This window comes from Manis javanica, chromosome 15, assembly GCF_040802235.1.
Source record: "Manis javanica isolate MJ-LG chromosome 15, MJ_LKY, whole genome shotgun sequence".
Classification (NCBI taxonomy): domain Eukaryota; kingdom Metazoa; phylum Chordata; class Mammalia; order Pholidota; family Manidae; genus Manis; species Manis javanica.
Window position 1 is genome coordinate 72,833,159 of NC_133170.1, and position 16,395 is coordinate 72,849,553.

The 16,395-nt window shown below is 36.3% G+C and overlaps 1 protein-coding gene across 4 annotated transcripts in view; it reads right to left on the reverse strand.

Moving 5' to 3' along the window:
• MED13L (mediator complex subunit 13L) overlaps positions 1-16,395 on the reverse strand; it is a 313,145-nt gene that overhangs the window by 40,089 nt on the left and 256,661 nt on the right. For all 4 annotated transcript variants that reach the window (XM_036993616.2, XM_036993615.2, XM_036993617.2 and 1 more), the window contains 8 exons: positions 13,497-13,688; positions 12,916-13,104; positions 9,047-9,212; positions 7,113-7,217; positions 2,917-3,648; positions 1,855-2,080; positions 769-874; positions 331-455 (listed from right to left, as the gene is read on the reverse strand). In XM_036993616.2, coding sequence (XP_036849511.1) covers positions 331-455; positions 769-874; positions 1,855-2,080; positions 2,917-3,648; positions 7,113-7,217; positions 9,047-9,212; positions 12,916-13,104; positions 13,497-13,688 — 1,841 coding nt within the window. The remainder of the gene's footprint in view (positions 1-330; positions 456-768; positions 875-1,854; positions 2,081-2,916; positions 3,649-7,112; positions 7,218-9,046; positions 9,213-12,915; positions 13,105-13,496; positions 13,689-16,395) is intronic.

Below are 16,395 nucleotides of genomic sequence, written 5' to 3' on the forward strand. Positions count from 1 at the left end.
CCCTCTCAAAATGTAGACTAACCTCTGACTTACTGGATGAATAAAAAGTTATATGGGCATTATTTTTAAAATCTGAGCTAAAGGGACTACATAATACACTTGGAAGGATACTTTAAAATAAATGTGAAAGATGATAAAAAAGCTATCGACAAACAAAACTCAAGGGGTGTTAAGAGATTGCACTAATAGTTTATAGAACCCTTTCAAAGTATATGAATATTTTCGAACATTCAGAACTCCCAAATTCATCAGACCAAACTACAAATACTAAAACAGTAACATAAGTCCTCCCATTTAGAGACATTTTTAGTTGTGTAGGGGCAGACTCACCCCAAGTTCATCGTCATCAGAATTATCAAAGATGTTGTCTAAGTCATGCAGAGAAGGTGCCAAATCTGTCACCTGCGTAAGGCTACTGGAGCCAGCTCTGCCAGCAGCATTATCCTGCCGGACATCTGTGGGAAAGAAGGCAGAAGACACACAATGAATGACTTCATCAAGGGAGAGGGTGTGAGGAGAAGACGTGGATCTCAATGAGCAAGATCTGCCTGTGAATTTTTTTCCCTATATTTTCAGTCAAATTTAGAGACAATAATTTCCAAAAATGTTCATCATTTTTGAAAAGAAATGAAAACCTATGAAAACTGTACTAAAGATGAGACCAAGTTACTGCTATTACAGTAAGAATATAATTTTAAATTGAGAAGCATCTCCCTTACATTTTACTTTAGCAATAATCCAAGTGAGGCAAATAATCATTGTACACACCTGTTTTAGTAGCAGAACTGAAAATAGACATGGCATTTTTTCCATCAGGCACCGGCGTGGAATGACCTGGTGTAGTGACATCCTTGGTACCAAATCCATCCTCTGACTGTATAATGAATTCAGCCAAACAAAACACATGAACACCAACCCAAAGTGTGGAATATGAGGGAGAACACAAAGAATTAGAGGGTAGAATGGAACTTGTTATGAGCACAAGTATGATAAACCATGGTCTACGCAACCAAAGAAAATAAAAGATGTCCTTTTCCCTGAATTTAAACGAAAACAAAAACTCCCAACATTTTCCCCTCCATCCTATGGAATATCCAGAATCAATCAGAGTTTTGTTGTACTGGTGGTATTTTATTACAGACTTACTGGGTATGAAAGCTGCCCTTAATAACATTTTGGATGCTGAGTTATGGTTTAAGCTTTCTGGACCTACACAGATCTCTGTAAAGAAGCATTCTCCTGAACTATATACTGGCCACTTTAAATTGTCTTATTTCCTCTAGTCTCAAAAATACCTCCTGAAATGGCCCAGTATTTTAGAATGTTTTCATACATAAGGCCAAAGACAGAAGACACCCCCAGTACTCATTTCTATGACAACAAAACCAGTAAAATTAATACTGACACAGTCTAGGAGTAGTGTTGATATTAATTCAGAGAAAGATACAGGGAAAGCACTCAGCACGGTAAACATAGTAAGCGCTCAACAAACAGTAGATACTATTATCAACATTCTTCCTTTACTTTTTGGGTATTTTGGAATAATTTAAAAGAAATAAGCAGGGAGCACAGGCCAACAATAATTAGCATATGAAAGAAAAACATGCACTGTACAAGCTTTCGCCTGGAAAATATGAGGCTTCATTCATGTTCAGCTGACTTTTAAACAAAGGTGAGCCATGACATAAAAAGGAACAATATGCTGTTCTATACAATAGTACCAAGAGTATGAGTATGGGGACAGAGCAATCAGGCAAGACTATTTCAAACATTCTGCCTCAAAAACTTTCCCACATACATTGTACTGACATAAATTGAAACCCACGCCATACTGAACTCTCTGTTAAATGGTACCTTATTTTTTTTCAGGGAATCTTTCTCAGTCCCTTGTTTGCATTTCTTATTTGCTGTAAAGATGTATTTTATGTCACCATCCTCAAAGGTATATGGGTCATTGACTTCTCCCAAACTGTCTCCAGGTTGTTGTGATAGAGGCAATGGGTCAAGGAAGGGGACTGGCTGCATCTGGGGCTGCTTGTCTTGCCAGATTTTAAACCGTTTGTTAGGTTGTGCTAAGAGTCTAAAAGGGAAAATAAATGACAATTTAAGCAAGATAAACTAAAAAGATTGATGTTTTAAAAATAGGAGCAGCATTTATGATTTGAAGCACTTTTAACACTTAAACGAAACAAACAAAAATCTAAAAATTCATCAACACAATGAAGTTCTTTGTGACACCACATTCACAGTTAAATCAAACTTGTAATAGTCTTATCAAAAATACATGGTTTGTATCTGTTTGCAAGGATTCCACCTAAGAGCATAGATGGGCTCTGAGGACAGACTGCCTAGGTTCAAATTGCATCTGTGGCATTTACTAACTGCATGACCCCGTTTCTTTCTCAGCTATGAAATTAGGTAGGAATATGGTTGTGGTGAAGATTAACTGAGATAACTGTGTGTAGACTGTTTAGAATAATGGGTAGTTCCAAAGTGCTATAAATATTAAGTATTATTACTAGATGCATGACAATGATATATACCTGAATACATTCAAAGCCTAAAGTGTCAACATACAAAGAAGGCACTGACCACAATATGGAGGGGCTCACAGAGCTATATAGTCTTTAATTAACAAACAGCAGATCAGAATAAATTACTACCAATATACTAAAAGCCACAGTGAAACCTTTATATGCTGGCATGTTTAAATAATAATGTGTGTATTAAACCTCATGAAGGACAAAACATTTGACTTTTTTTTCCAAGTGTGGATTCTAGAATGGTAAAGAAAATCCTCTTCATTTTGACCCTGAAGGTTTAAGCAGGAGAGATGAGGTGGAAAGCCCCCGATTCCTGGGTGCCCATAGCAATCTGGTGGTGGGCAACCGAGCGGGTGGTACAGAGCCACCTTACCTTTGCAATGCGCTGCTCTCTGAGTTCACCTCCGCGGTGGCATCACATCCCTCACCCTGCAGCTCTGGAGGTCGGAACTCAGCATCATCGACAGGTGGGAGACAGAAACTGTGCCAGCACTTATCTGAAGACTCCTGGTTCAAAGGCCTAATCCCACAATATAAGGCTGTCTCACTGACCTCTGCCATCAGAGGCAGTCTTTGGCCTACGAGGACAGTTCTGTCATCCAGAGTAGACAACTGCTGGAGTTCTAGCCCATTTCCATAGAGGGCTGGATTCACAGGGACAGATGGTGGGTCCAAACTCTCTGTTTCCTGACCTCGTGGCTGAGGGCTGAGTGTTGGTGGCAGAGGGGAAATAGGGGAATGAGGTGAATCCATAGGATTCAGATTCATTTGCTTGCTTGTATTTCTGGAAGGCACAGCCATTTGTTTATCATACTTCCTACTGCTAGACACCTCTAAGGAGGAGTCAATCCCTGCCAACCCTAGCTTCTGTCCTGGTGTATCTTGCTCCATGCATAACTCATCAGCCACAGAGGGTCTATGATGAAATGGTACCAAGGGTCTCTTTTGCAACTTGTCCCCCTTTTCCTGTCTTTCTGTTGTTTTGTGCTTAGATGAAGCAGGAGGTGGTAAAGATGAAGATGATGATGGTCCTGCACCAAACCCTGGTTGAGATATTGTGGGAGGTCGATTGGGTCCTACTGCACAACGTTTTAAAAGTTTATGCCTGAAATAAGAATGAAAATGAAGGCAATAAATACACAAATGAAAATAACTGCACCATTATAACAATACAAAAGAAATGTCTCTGACAAGGTTATATCTTTTTATGTATACATTAGATGCACAAATGCATCAGAAAGGACTCTAGGTGTTAATTATAATGACTAAAAACTCTAACACACCCTGATGGAAAGGAATGAATTAATCACATGTAAATAAGCAGATCAGAGATGGACATAAGAAACACAGACTAATACATTGCTAACTCCTACAAAAATACTGATTTGAAAAATCCCTAAATCTTTCAAATTTGATGAGGGCCTCAGATAATCTATTCATAATATATCTTAAAACAAAGAGTAATGATCATATGCAAGGGGGGGGGAAGCTTCTGATTCCCTCTACTAACTGCAATATAGGATGGTTTATAATAGCTTGCAATGTTGTGAACTGGGAGTAAAACAACTATTCAACTCTCCTCCATAGTGTGAAACTAAGAAGTCAGGGTCAGTCCTAAGAATATTTAATAGGATAAAAATATGCCACTGTTATATAACAAAGAAGGGGTACAAGACAACTTTGGCTCTTGCAGACACACATTAAAATAAGACAGAAGTAAAAAGGTTGTGAATCAATACTAGAACAACACACACACACACACACACACACACACACACACACAATTGCACCAGTACTACCTAAGCAGGAATAGCAAGCCTACTCACATCCTGACACACTTCTTGGCATACACGGGCATGAGAAATTGCTCAGTAAGAGCCCCCTGGATGATGCCAAGGTTTCATCTGTGCAACAAAGTTATATAGCAGGTCAGCCAGTTCCTCCCAATACATAAATCATTCCCAGGGAAAAATGTAAGCTCTCCTGCTGGTGTAGCAGTAACTCTCTGAGGCCACTAGGGTGGCATTAAATTACTGCTGCATTGCACTAAATGATGCCCTAGTGGGCAGTAAAATGGATTTGTGTGGCATAATGGGATGGTTTAGTGGGACAGCAGGATGGTCACCCTGCCCCATAAGGCCATTAAATAGTGTGAGGAGTGGACCATTCTATAATGGGTTTGGTAATCCTGCAGTAGACAATATGAAAACGGTCTTGCCAAAGTCTTTGTTAACTCTAGAAAAATAAAATCCTAACTTTGAAGAAGGTTATCTTAGCATAAGGCTATTGTCAATAAGGCAAAAACTGTGCTTTAAGTTCCCAAGGTACACTACCACAATAAGGGATAAATGTCTCATCTGAAAATATCTCATTTATATCTTCTAAGGGTGCTTATTTTAAAAGCTAAGCTCTAGAAGTCTTTTACATAAAACTTTTTATTTGGATTTTCCAGAGAGCATTTAAGCACATCAGTCCTTTGATAGATATCTTATGGTAGCCTCTTCAAAGTAAGCACTTTTTGCAAAGTGGATAATCTTATAAAGTCATTTTTTTCTATTGTATTTAGTGGCATAAAATGGTTAGAATTAGGGGTACACCAGTAAAGAACAGACTATCAGTATACATGTCTGACTGAATAGGTTGGGACCTCACTGATGCAGGCAGCAGGAAAACAAGGCTCAGCAGACTGACCATATGGGATGGAACTAGAGGCAGATTCAAACAGTATAAAAACAAATGGTGGCTAAAAGATCGAGCAAAGTAAAATGACAATAATAGCCAATTCAAAGGAAGACATTGTGAAATGCAATGATAAAAATTGACCTAGAAATGATAAACTTTCTAGGCTGAAAAGGAAAAACTGTGATGAACATGACTGTAATAGGGAACCTGATTTGTGAAGAACTAGACATGCCAATATTAAGGATATTTTTTGTAAAACAACTTCTTCCCTGACCCACACTCCCCCACCCAACCCGCCAGCACCAAACAAAATATAAGCCTAGAGTAAATGTGAGAAGTCGGGTCTAGAGATAAGTATTTGGAAGTCATGGAATAGAATGCATAACTACAAAAAAATATCTGAAGATACAAGAATTTGGTGAGGAAGTAGAGCAATAATTCTAGAGGACAAAAGAAAAAGTGTTATTTGTTTATTTGCACTTCAGGTAAAAAATAATTCAAGGCTGCAAATAAAAATGAGAAATTAGTAAAAAGGTTACTTTTAAAAAGGAAAAAAAAACTTAGATTAAGGAAAAGAACAGGAAAAATAAGATGAAGGCACAAGTGAAGTTTAATACACAAGAATATTCTTGTCCTATATTTTATCTAAAGGTAGACCATAACTTGGCTGTAAGCTGTTTAGAAATCAATGTTAACAGGAAAATACTTTTTGTCAGAGAATATACAGTGGCCTAGAGGCAAAAGTAAAACAGGTATTCAGCTGGTATACCACACCTACCCTGAAACCAGAGAGCGACTCTCATATGCTCAAAGAGAGAACCCTTAATGAGCAAATAATCTCTTTAAAAATATCCACTGGAAAAATCAATTATGAGTTTCTTTAGGCTGATATTTACAGTATCGCTCAACAAAAAGCCAGTTACCAGGGCAGAGCTTGATAAAAGAGCATCAACATGTCAAAACTGATGTGTGTGTGTATACACACACAAAAGCTTGCATGTATTCTCACAGGGCATACTGATCACCTCCCTACCCCAAAGTCAATTCACTTATGCCACATTAAAAACCCTGATCTAAACTAGAGAAATGAATATACTTCTAAATATACTTAACTGTTCTTTTTATAAGCATTGAGCAGTATCAAATGTCAAAAGACACGCTTTGGAAGCAAAACCACTCTAAGCTGCTCATTAAATGAGTAATCATCACCACATACTCTAATAGTCAACTGAGCTGGGGAGTAAGGCTGACATATACACTTAAGAAACTTGAGAACCCTAATGAAAGCCCTTCACACGAAGATTCCTTATGACCACAAGGAGAGACCATCAAGGGAATATCCATGAGGAGTGCAAATTTTCTACTGGAAACAATTTGGGATCTTATTCAAATATCTGAATGAATGAGCAACAATTTTTGCTTTTGGCAGGTGTTACCATATACCTGCCTCATTCATCAAAAAACACCAGGACCAACAACAAAACAAATTATATATGGAAGGTCTATTTAATTCAAATTCTATTGACTAAAGCCAATGTGTTTACAATTTATCTCTACTTTAAAATTAAAACTAATTGAATAGACTCATTTAAAGGGCAAGAGATTGTCTTATCAAGCTGATGCCTTTAATTTTGAAGTGGCTACCCTGAAAAAATTTGTGGGACTTGTTAACAGGGCCAGTGGCCTAATTAGGCTCTCTTCTGAATCATGACAATAAAACTTTGTTATCTGCATATAAAGAAAAGACCTCTCTTTCCTCTAGTAAAAGAGGAAGAGGATTTAAAACGCAACAAAATGATGGGGAAGAAGTGGTCTGAGAGCCCCGGAGACAGCCAGCAAAGGCGCCCCCATTCCATCTGACCACTGTTCTCTTTTTCTACTACCTACCTGGAGCAAGAACAGCTGACTCTTTGGGTTGGGTCCACAAAATCCCAAGTGGCAGGATTGTTAGCAGGCTCTTCTTCGAGAGTTGGAGTTGACATTTGGCTCCTCCTATAATAAGGTTACAAATGTGACTTGTGTAAGTCATAATTTTTATATCTCTGGGGAAAAAAATGTTGAATACATTTCACACAGTAATGGTATCCTGCTCACAGTTCAGAGCAACCCAAGATGGAGAAACTACCTGTTCTATCCACTAGAAGAAGCAAGGTTCAAAACACTTCTATTTAAGTTTACTGTACATCTTAATATGGGTGGTATACATAGCAATTAAAATGCTATCTGAAATAAATAAAACAAATAAAATGCTATCTGGCACTGTTAGTTGTTGCTTTAAAAAACATCATCTAAATTTTGTAGAAATACCTAAATTTTTTAAAAATTATCTTTTGGCAGCATCTGTGAATTATATGTCCTCAGACGGACTCTTAAAACTCCTATATTTACTAGCATAGGGGCAGTGCTCCATACTTGTAAACTAAAAGACAAGAAACAAAAATAAATCCTACATGTCCTAATAACTGGTAGTAAAATGAACAATATTTCTATACCACTCATTTCGCTATGGCTGATACTGCAGTGTGTGTCAACAGTGGCTCTCCCATGCTCTTGCTCCCCACCCTCCCCTGCCTATATCTGCGTATTTCCCTGCCTCTGACAGAGGGGCTACAGCCTGATAGAGTTGGTGGAAGTGAAAAGTGAGCAGTGATAAAAATCAAAGATGGTAATGAAAGAAAAAGAAGAAGGAGATGTGAACTTGGAAAGTATCTAGGCACTGAAGATACAAGTGAAAACTATCTGTTCCAATTATTCTAAAGAAAAAGTATCATTTTTGTGACTAGAGATATCTTTTTAATTCTAGGACACGACATAGGATTTTGTACTATAATTATCTTATATTTTATGTACATCTTCTTCAGAAGCCTCTAGAACCAGTTCATTGAGAAATAAATATATACTATCAATTTGCTATGAAAGCTAGGTAAGTTTTAAATCTACATATGAAACTTTGAATAGTAGTCACATTTAACTGACTTCTAAATGAGTAAAGTTCTTACAGCAGTTACTGACAAGAAAGTCCACATATATTCTGTTCCAGAGAATCAAGATTCATTTGTTTACTTGCATCAAGTCAAGAAAGTGGACATCTCAGTCCTATCAAAACAGATATGAAAATATGCTATGTTTATATAAATCTTGACAAGCAGAACAACATTTATTGACTGCTTGTCATTATCATTCACACACCTAAAACAGCCACCAGCAGTCTCTTCTTAGAATCAATTCTTCCTCTTTTCCGAAAATAATATGTTAAGGAAGGGAGGGCAGGATGGGAGGGAAGAAGGTTAAGTGTGAGCAAGGGAAAATGGGTAGGGAAAGAATAGAGTACAGTTTCCCCAAATGAACAAAGAGAAGTGCAGTATCTGGGTAAACATCCCTCTGACTGTCATCTTCAGTTCAGAATGTATTGTCAATTCAAACCTAAGGCCAATGTCTAACAGAAAATATGCCAAAGAGGTCATTTCCCTTTGTAAGTAGGAAACATTCATAAATTGGTATGCAAAGGAAAACAAACCCATTGATTACCATCCTGAGCCACCTGTGCTTAAACAAAAAATGTCAGATGAACACCATGCCAACACTGAGACAGTCAGAAACTTCAAAATTTCCTGGATAATCAAATCAAGTAACTGTCTTTATTTCAACTGTCTTTATTTCAATGTTGAAAATATTCAAAATATTATGTTCAAAAAGATGAAATACCAGTCCAATGATCGCTCAAGTTTGGTCACACAATAGTGCAATGTGATTGACCCTTTCCTTGTAATCAAAGAGAAGGTCACTAAACCATGGTCCAGGTATCATGCAGAAAAACATACTTGGACTGGGTTCTGTTGAGGATGCATTCCTTCCAGACTCGATGGACCATATGATTGTGGAGTTTTGGAGGAATCTTCCCCGATCTCTTTGGACTGTGCATAGTTATCATCCCTCCGTCTTGGGAACCTAGGTGACTAACAGCACTCTGCGTACCTCCACTCTCACCTGAAAAAGAAAGACAATCTGGAATGTCAGAATTTTTCTGAAGAGGTCATCTAGTGCATAGACTGCTTGCTTCTTTAACATAAATATTTTAACTATTGAAACTCATTTTCAAGTAGCTATGACCCTACCCGTGGCAATAACACTGTCTGTAGCCATGAGTATAATTTGTGTCAGTACAGCTTTTCTTTTCTGGCACTTTGTATGATTTTTGGGTTCTCTCTAAAACAGTAATCACATCAATATTCACATGTTCACACATCCTCAAGGGCGTGCCCATATAAAGGCTATTCCTACTTCACAGGTACTGGGGACAACTTACATGGAAGGGCTCATACATCACAATATCAAAGATGTAAACATGCATGGACTGTTTTGAATTTTCAAATACAAATGCAATAAGCAGGTTTCAAGGTAAAAGAAAACAGTAGAGGGAGCTTTATGCTCATTTAGCTAAATGGTTGTATAACTGCACACAGTGCCCTGGGTGGAAAGAAGAATTTGAATGGGTCATAGCTTTTAACAAGGTCAAATTTCAAATTTGTGTGTGGAACGCTTTGTCCTTATGCCTGACACTATTTATGAAAGCTTAGTACTAAAACACTGAAAGAGGCTGACTTGACATTTTCTATCAGAGGATTAAAAATTTACTGCTTTCTAATAACTCCATAATTTTACATACTAACTATAGATAGTTTTTCCAGCTATAGTTAGTATGTAAGCCATTTCTTTCTAGGATGTCCACTACGATTGCTGATAATACTGGTTACTGGTTATGAGTATTTTATTATTTCTGTCTCATACAAGACAAACACTGAAGTCACATTACTTTCATCTCTTTGAGTTCATAAATATATTGTGGGTTTTATTATCAACAGAACAATGTTATGAAACATTCTGAACAAAATAATTGGTTTTAAGCACTCTGGAAACTTTCACTTTAACCTGAGAAAGAAAGAAGCACCCTGTTATCGCAAACTAGCATTCTTGGTATCGATGCAAGATAACCATTATGTGAGTTGAATAGTCAGGCTTAACTCTATTTTTTTAGAGAAATAAAAAACAACCCAGTGCTTACAAGATAAGAAATGGAAGCTTTCTTGTTCCCCTGAAAAGTACTGTTAAATTACAAATGAGATCAATTAAAGGAGACAAGAAATTTCATCTTTCTTTGCTATCTTTTATCTTAAAAGTTCCCTGACTTAGTTCATGGTACAAAATAATTAATTTCAATTTTACAAGATTTTCAAATGCCTATTATAAATCTAGGCAAAGTGAAGCAACAAACAGAAGTAGATAGCATTGCTTTTTGTCCCAGAGATCCTACAATATAGCTAAAGAAATCATATGCCCATGGTATCATGGGAATTACAAGAGGATAATTTATGAAAAAAAAGTGGAGGGGTGAGGAAAATAAGCCTCGAGTCTTTTCTGATTAAAATTGGGTTAATGCTTTTCAGTGGCTTTTAGTAATTTAACTAAAAGGTGGGTGATACCTTATATGGTATTAAATAAGACTTGTACTCCAGGCTGCTGTTAAATGTATACTGTAAGTTGTTTTTCACAATTTCTCCATAAACAGAAGAGGCAAGCTGATGCACCTATTCACGTAAGGCATGAGTGATTTCTTCAAACTAGTTGGCCTTCCTAAATCCTCTGCTAATCTAGGAGACTCTGGGCCATTTTAGGAGGCAAAGTGACCTACTTTGTTCTACCTCAGTCTAGGAAAACATGTCAATGTTCACTGATAGTCAACTGCAGAATGAAAAGGCTGGGCAGGATTCTCTCTGATGGAACATTAAGAGTCCTAAGCTGTAATTCAAGCTATTACAATATGAGAATCTAGACAAATTCATTTTACTATGAAGATTCCAATCACTTTTACTTAGTTTATGTTTGTTTATATTTATTTTGGGGAGCGAGGGGCATCAGGGGATTTATCTACCCAAGGCCTAGCACAATGACATATAGAGAGCTAGAGGCAAAGGAATGTGAAGATCCCTAGTTGTGAGGTCCACACCGAAAACCACTATCAACAAAACCTCGTTTGTGCATTATGTAATTTAGAGTCCCGAACTGATCAAAGATCAAGGCATCATGTACAGACTTTGAATTTTACAAATTTCACTAAGTCCCAGAAAAAACAAAATTAAGCAGATGAACAAAAACTGATGACAACTTACATAGTACAAGTGGTAAAAAAAATCAAAACCTTGACATGAAATTGTGATTAAAACTTTTAAAAATACTGGTAATTCTAGTCTTAATATATGTTCTCTATGATGATTATTATAAAAGACTAAGAACATTTTTTTTTCAGTTTAAAGTAGTTTGAATAAAAACTGGTTGTGCAAATCCTTTCACAAGGAATCATCCAAAATTTTCTGCTCTACCAAAGTAGAGTTGGATGAGATTAACATGGCCCTTAGAAACAGGCTACATGTTGTCCATTTCTATGTCTCCCACACAACATCTGAGTAGTTCCTTCTGGGTAACATAATGTGTGCTGCAACTGTGGAGTTTTGAGTCCTGCTTTAAATTTTTTACACTACCATTTGTATACCACTCCATTGTTTTCTGAGGACTATCAAGTATATTACCTAATACATAACAATCCTGCAAAGTATATTTAACAGAGAAGGAAACTGAGGTTCAGAACAAGATTGACAGTTAAATAAGATCACTCACCCAGTAAAAGCGTTAGTGAGGTTTTAAAATTAGGTGTATTCAATCAGAGAGTCTACACCTTTCCCCAATGTATTGTTTAACCATGAACATTTACTGACTGCCCACCACATGCTAATCACTAAGCTAAAAACTTTGAAATACTTTCTTATACAATCCTCACAAAATCACTATTAAATGCATGCTACTCTTGATAATCTGTTTTCAAAGTTTAGCAGCTACTTTATTTACTCTGATATTTTTGTCAACATGGTCCACATTAAATGCCTCTAAGTAATCTCATTTCAGCTCAAGTATGATGAATATCCTTTCCTTAGTGACTAGATTTCCAAGTCACTGACCATCCAACTTTGACTGAACACACCTAATTTTAAAACCAAGTCAACTACAACAAGAAAGTTAATATAAGAAAATACTACTCAACCAAAGGTAAAATTCTTCAAATTCAGAAGTTTCTGAATTTTTCCATGAAAGAAGACTGTTTAAACTGTCAGAATTTTCACATGTTAATAATACGTATCATTAATGTAGACAGATTACTGCTAGGACAAGGCTTTTATTCAGAGCTCCTGTCTGCTATTCTTACCTTATAATAGGTAAAGAATTATGCAAGACTGGTCCTTGGCTGACAATAGTCAACTGAGCAAGATCTTCAGTTATTATCTAATTTGGCATTTTCCATTTATTTAAAAAGAAAAAAGCCGCCTACATCTTGTTTCCTGATTGCATGTATACACACACACATTTGTATAGAGGAGCAGATGTCTGTGCAGAACTTAAGAGAAAACAACCAAACTGTTTAACTGGAGTAAAGACTAACATGGGCACAATTAAAATTCTGAAGCACATAGATTCTGTTCAAAATTTTCCTCCTCCCTTTTATACTCTACCTCCATGTTACTCTACTTCCATCTCTTCCACCAGAGATTTTTCAGTGTGAATTTTTTCACCTGTCCCATGGCAAGGGAACTACCATGATTTTCTGACATCTTCCACGCAGGACATTCCTGGTTGTACTCACCTATGACAGCCTGTTCTGGAGAGGTGGGAGGGGTTAGAGGCATCCCACAGTTACTCGGGTCTTTCATACTACCAAGCCCCTGCTGCCCAGCTGTAATATGGCCCGCAGAACTGGCAACATTCTGAGGAACTGGGATGTCATTCTGAGAGATCAGAACAAAGGCGGAAGGATAAACCATCCGCACACCACCTGTGAGGCAAGAGGGCAAGGAGAGAACCAGACCTGAGAAAAAGTGCACATTAGACTGCCAACTTTATTATTATTCCAGGGGTCAGAGTCAAAGCTCAATGGGGAAAATGAGATGCTCATTAGCCCCTGCCAAAAGTGATACGTTCCATTCTTTCAGAAGTTAATAGCTGTTTGAACATGTGTTCCAACATTATGATAATAGCATTTGGAATACAGGGACCATTGGTGCTCCAGGCAAGATAACTGCTCAGCATATACTACTGTATCAAGAGAATTAAAAAAAGATGGGAAAATTATGGAGATTATTTTTTATGAATCTCAATGATTATCTTTTTAAATTAAGGAAGACGAAGAAGATTATAAAGTTCTTCAGGCAAAATATTTTCTCTTACCAACAATTACTTCTACTGCCACAGGGAAATCATCATCATATCCCAACTCCTCCTCTTCTTTCAACTCTTTCTTTTTCAGCACCATGGGGTAGAAACACTGCCATTCCTCAATTAACTTACGGGTGGCTGGGTCTGACATCTTGTATGCTTGGCCTGTTAGCGTGCCATTTAAGCCATAAGGACTTACCAGTACTAAGGCAGAGAGGAGAAATATATGTTACGTATCAGAGTAATAATTCCTACTTGAGCGTAATGCGACATATATGGTAATTTTAGGTTAAAGTATAGCATCACTTAATGTATACTGCTCTTTATTTCCAAGCTCCTTTTAAAGTGTGATTTTTAAGTTGCTCCTTTTAGGTACTTCTTATTCATACGCCTCTCAACTCACATCAGTTTTTTTAAGGAAATCAAATAGGAGGTATAACACTATCAGACAGCAGGATCAACACACAATATATAAACTCTATATATATTAAAGCATATACGTATCTGTTTGATAATAGCTTATACAATGTGAATTCTGAAATCTTCCATAAAAGAAAAAAACCATTCAACACATTCAACACATATACCCCTAAGCCTACCTAGAACTTGAACATTCTTCCCATTGTTACTGAGACCTTCTGTGGTAATTAAAAAATAATATATAAATAAAACAACTAATAGCAGAAAAGTTTTAATTATCAAATTTGAAACATAGTGCTTACTTATAATTTCAGTTATGACTGTTTCAGAGGTCTGTTAATGAAACAACTCTAAGTAAAATTTATTTTACTCAAAGTAAAGGACTCAAAGGTCCTCTGTCTTTCACTTCCATTTGATATCATTTTCACTAAGCTAAACACTTAATATGATACTGTGTATAACTCAGCCAGTTCTTAGCATCTGGGTATTTCATACTGAATAACACTTATTCTGGGGATAAAGGCCACTTTTTCTTAATCCTAATTTTAAAAAAAATCCCAGCATAGTCATTAAGGGGGTGTCCTTTTGACATCTGGATGACATATCACATCAATCAAAACAGAGTTTTAGAGACAGCTGTAGACGTCACATATCTCTTAGTTCTTTTCTGCTGTTACTCGCTGACCCAAATGGGATAAAAATATTGACTTGAACCAACACAATTAATCAAAGGCAGTTTTCCTGTATTAACACTTTCAGGAGATTCCTATATCAATGTGGTTAATTAATTACATTCACTATAATTATCTACAGGCCAACACCTGCTCTAAAAATGTACCTCTCCACACCAATCATAGGAAAAGTCTTCTATGAGTCAAGACATTAGTATCAAACCAGTAAGACTTAAAATAAGTCATCTATAGGGACCGGGTATTGCTAATGTTATCTTTCCCAAGTTAGATTAGTTACTTTCCTTCATAACTAATAATTGCTTCTGTTATTAAATGTAAGTGCTTTCAGACAAGTGTCAAATGATTTCCCTCATTTGTGGAGTATAACAATGAAGCAAAACTGAAAGAACAAAATAGCAGCAGACTCAAAGACTCCAAGAAGGAACTAGTGGTTACCAAAGGGGAGGGGTGTGGGAGGGAGGGAGAAGGGGATTGAGGGATATTATGTTTAGTACACATGGTGTGGGGGATCACGGGGAAAACAGTGTAGCACAGAGCAGGCAAATAGTGAATCTGTGGCATCTTGCTACACTGATGGACAGTGACTGCATTGGGGTATGGGTGGGGACTTGACAATATGGGTGAATGTAGTAACCACATTGTTTTTTCATGTGAAACCTTCATAAGAGTATATATCAATAATACCTTAATAAAAAAAATTTTTAAAAATAAGTAAAAGTGCTTTCACATTTCAAGTGATAAAGTCTAGAAATAAAGTCAGATGGCCCCTAAGCACCTTCATAGTCAAGAAAATATACCATTTAAATAATTCTGACAATTCATAATATATATAACTGTGTATCTCTTAAGTGTACAGTTTGAGAATTGGTTTGTTTTGAATTTTATGGTAGTTCACATGTAAGACACCCAAAATTACAGAATGATAAAGTAGATAACTTAAAATGTGATTCAAGAGCGGAGAGAGGAATGTAGATAATAATTAGTACAGTTAAATGGGGATTCAATGTTCTTTCTTGCATTTTTAAAAACATTTTAAATTATCTTTAGGACAAAAAACAGATGCTTTCATCAAATTAAGTCAGAAACCTTTGCAGAAAACCAAAAAGCAATCATAAATAATACAGAAGCTGAACACTCATATGACAGGCTATTATATCAATAAAAATATTTTAGTCAACTCTATTAAAATAGCAGTTAAAAAAACAATACATTGTAATACACTGAGACTATTTCAACCAGACATCTCTAGTAACGATAAATGAGATTGAACCAAAAAATGTTTCTATGTTATTCAATCTAATATAAATTTTTTAAAGGTTATTCATAGAAAATTCTGAATTTCAAAGATTCAGAAACAGAGAAAAGTGACATGGAGTTAGTCTGGTGATATCTAGGTGATTATCTGAGAACTCATGAAAATATGAATGCAAATTAAATTACAACCAAATATCTACAACCAATGTAGTCTATCATTAAAAAAAGAGTAAAGATATTAACATCAGTGAAAAAATTATACACCATACAATTCTAGAAATTTGGGTTTGGTTGAAATATCATACACTGCTTCACAGTAGTTTTCTGTAAGTCATTATATTCTTGAAATCACAGAACAAACAAAATAATGAAAACCTTTCATTTACAAGATTTGTCAACTACTCATTGGATTGTATTTTTCAAATACTTATTGATCTTCTGTAGTTCTGATGAAAATTCTCTACATTTTTTTCCACAATACAACTTCATATAAGACCCTGTTGTATACATGATAAGCTACTGGCAAGAAACTAGCAAATGATTTA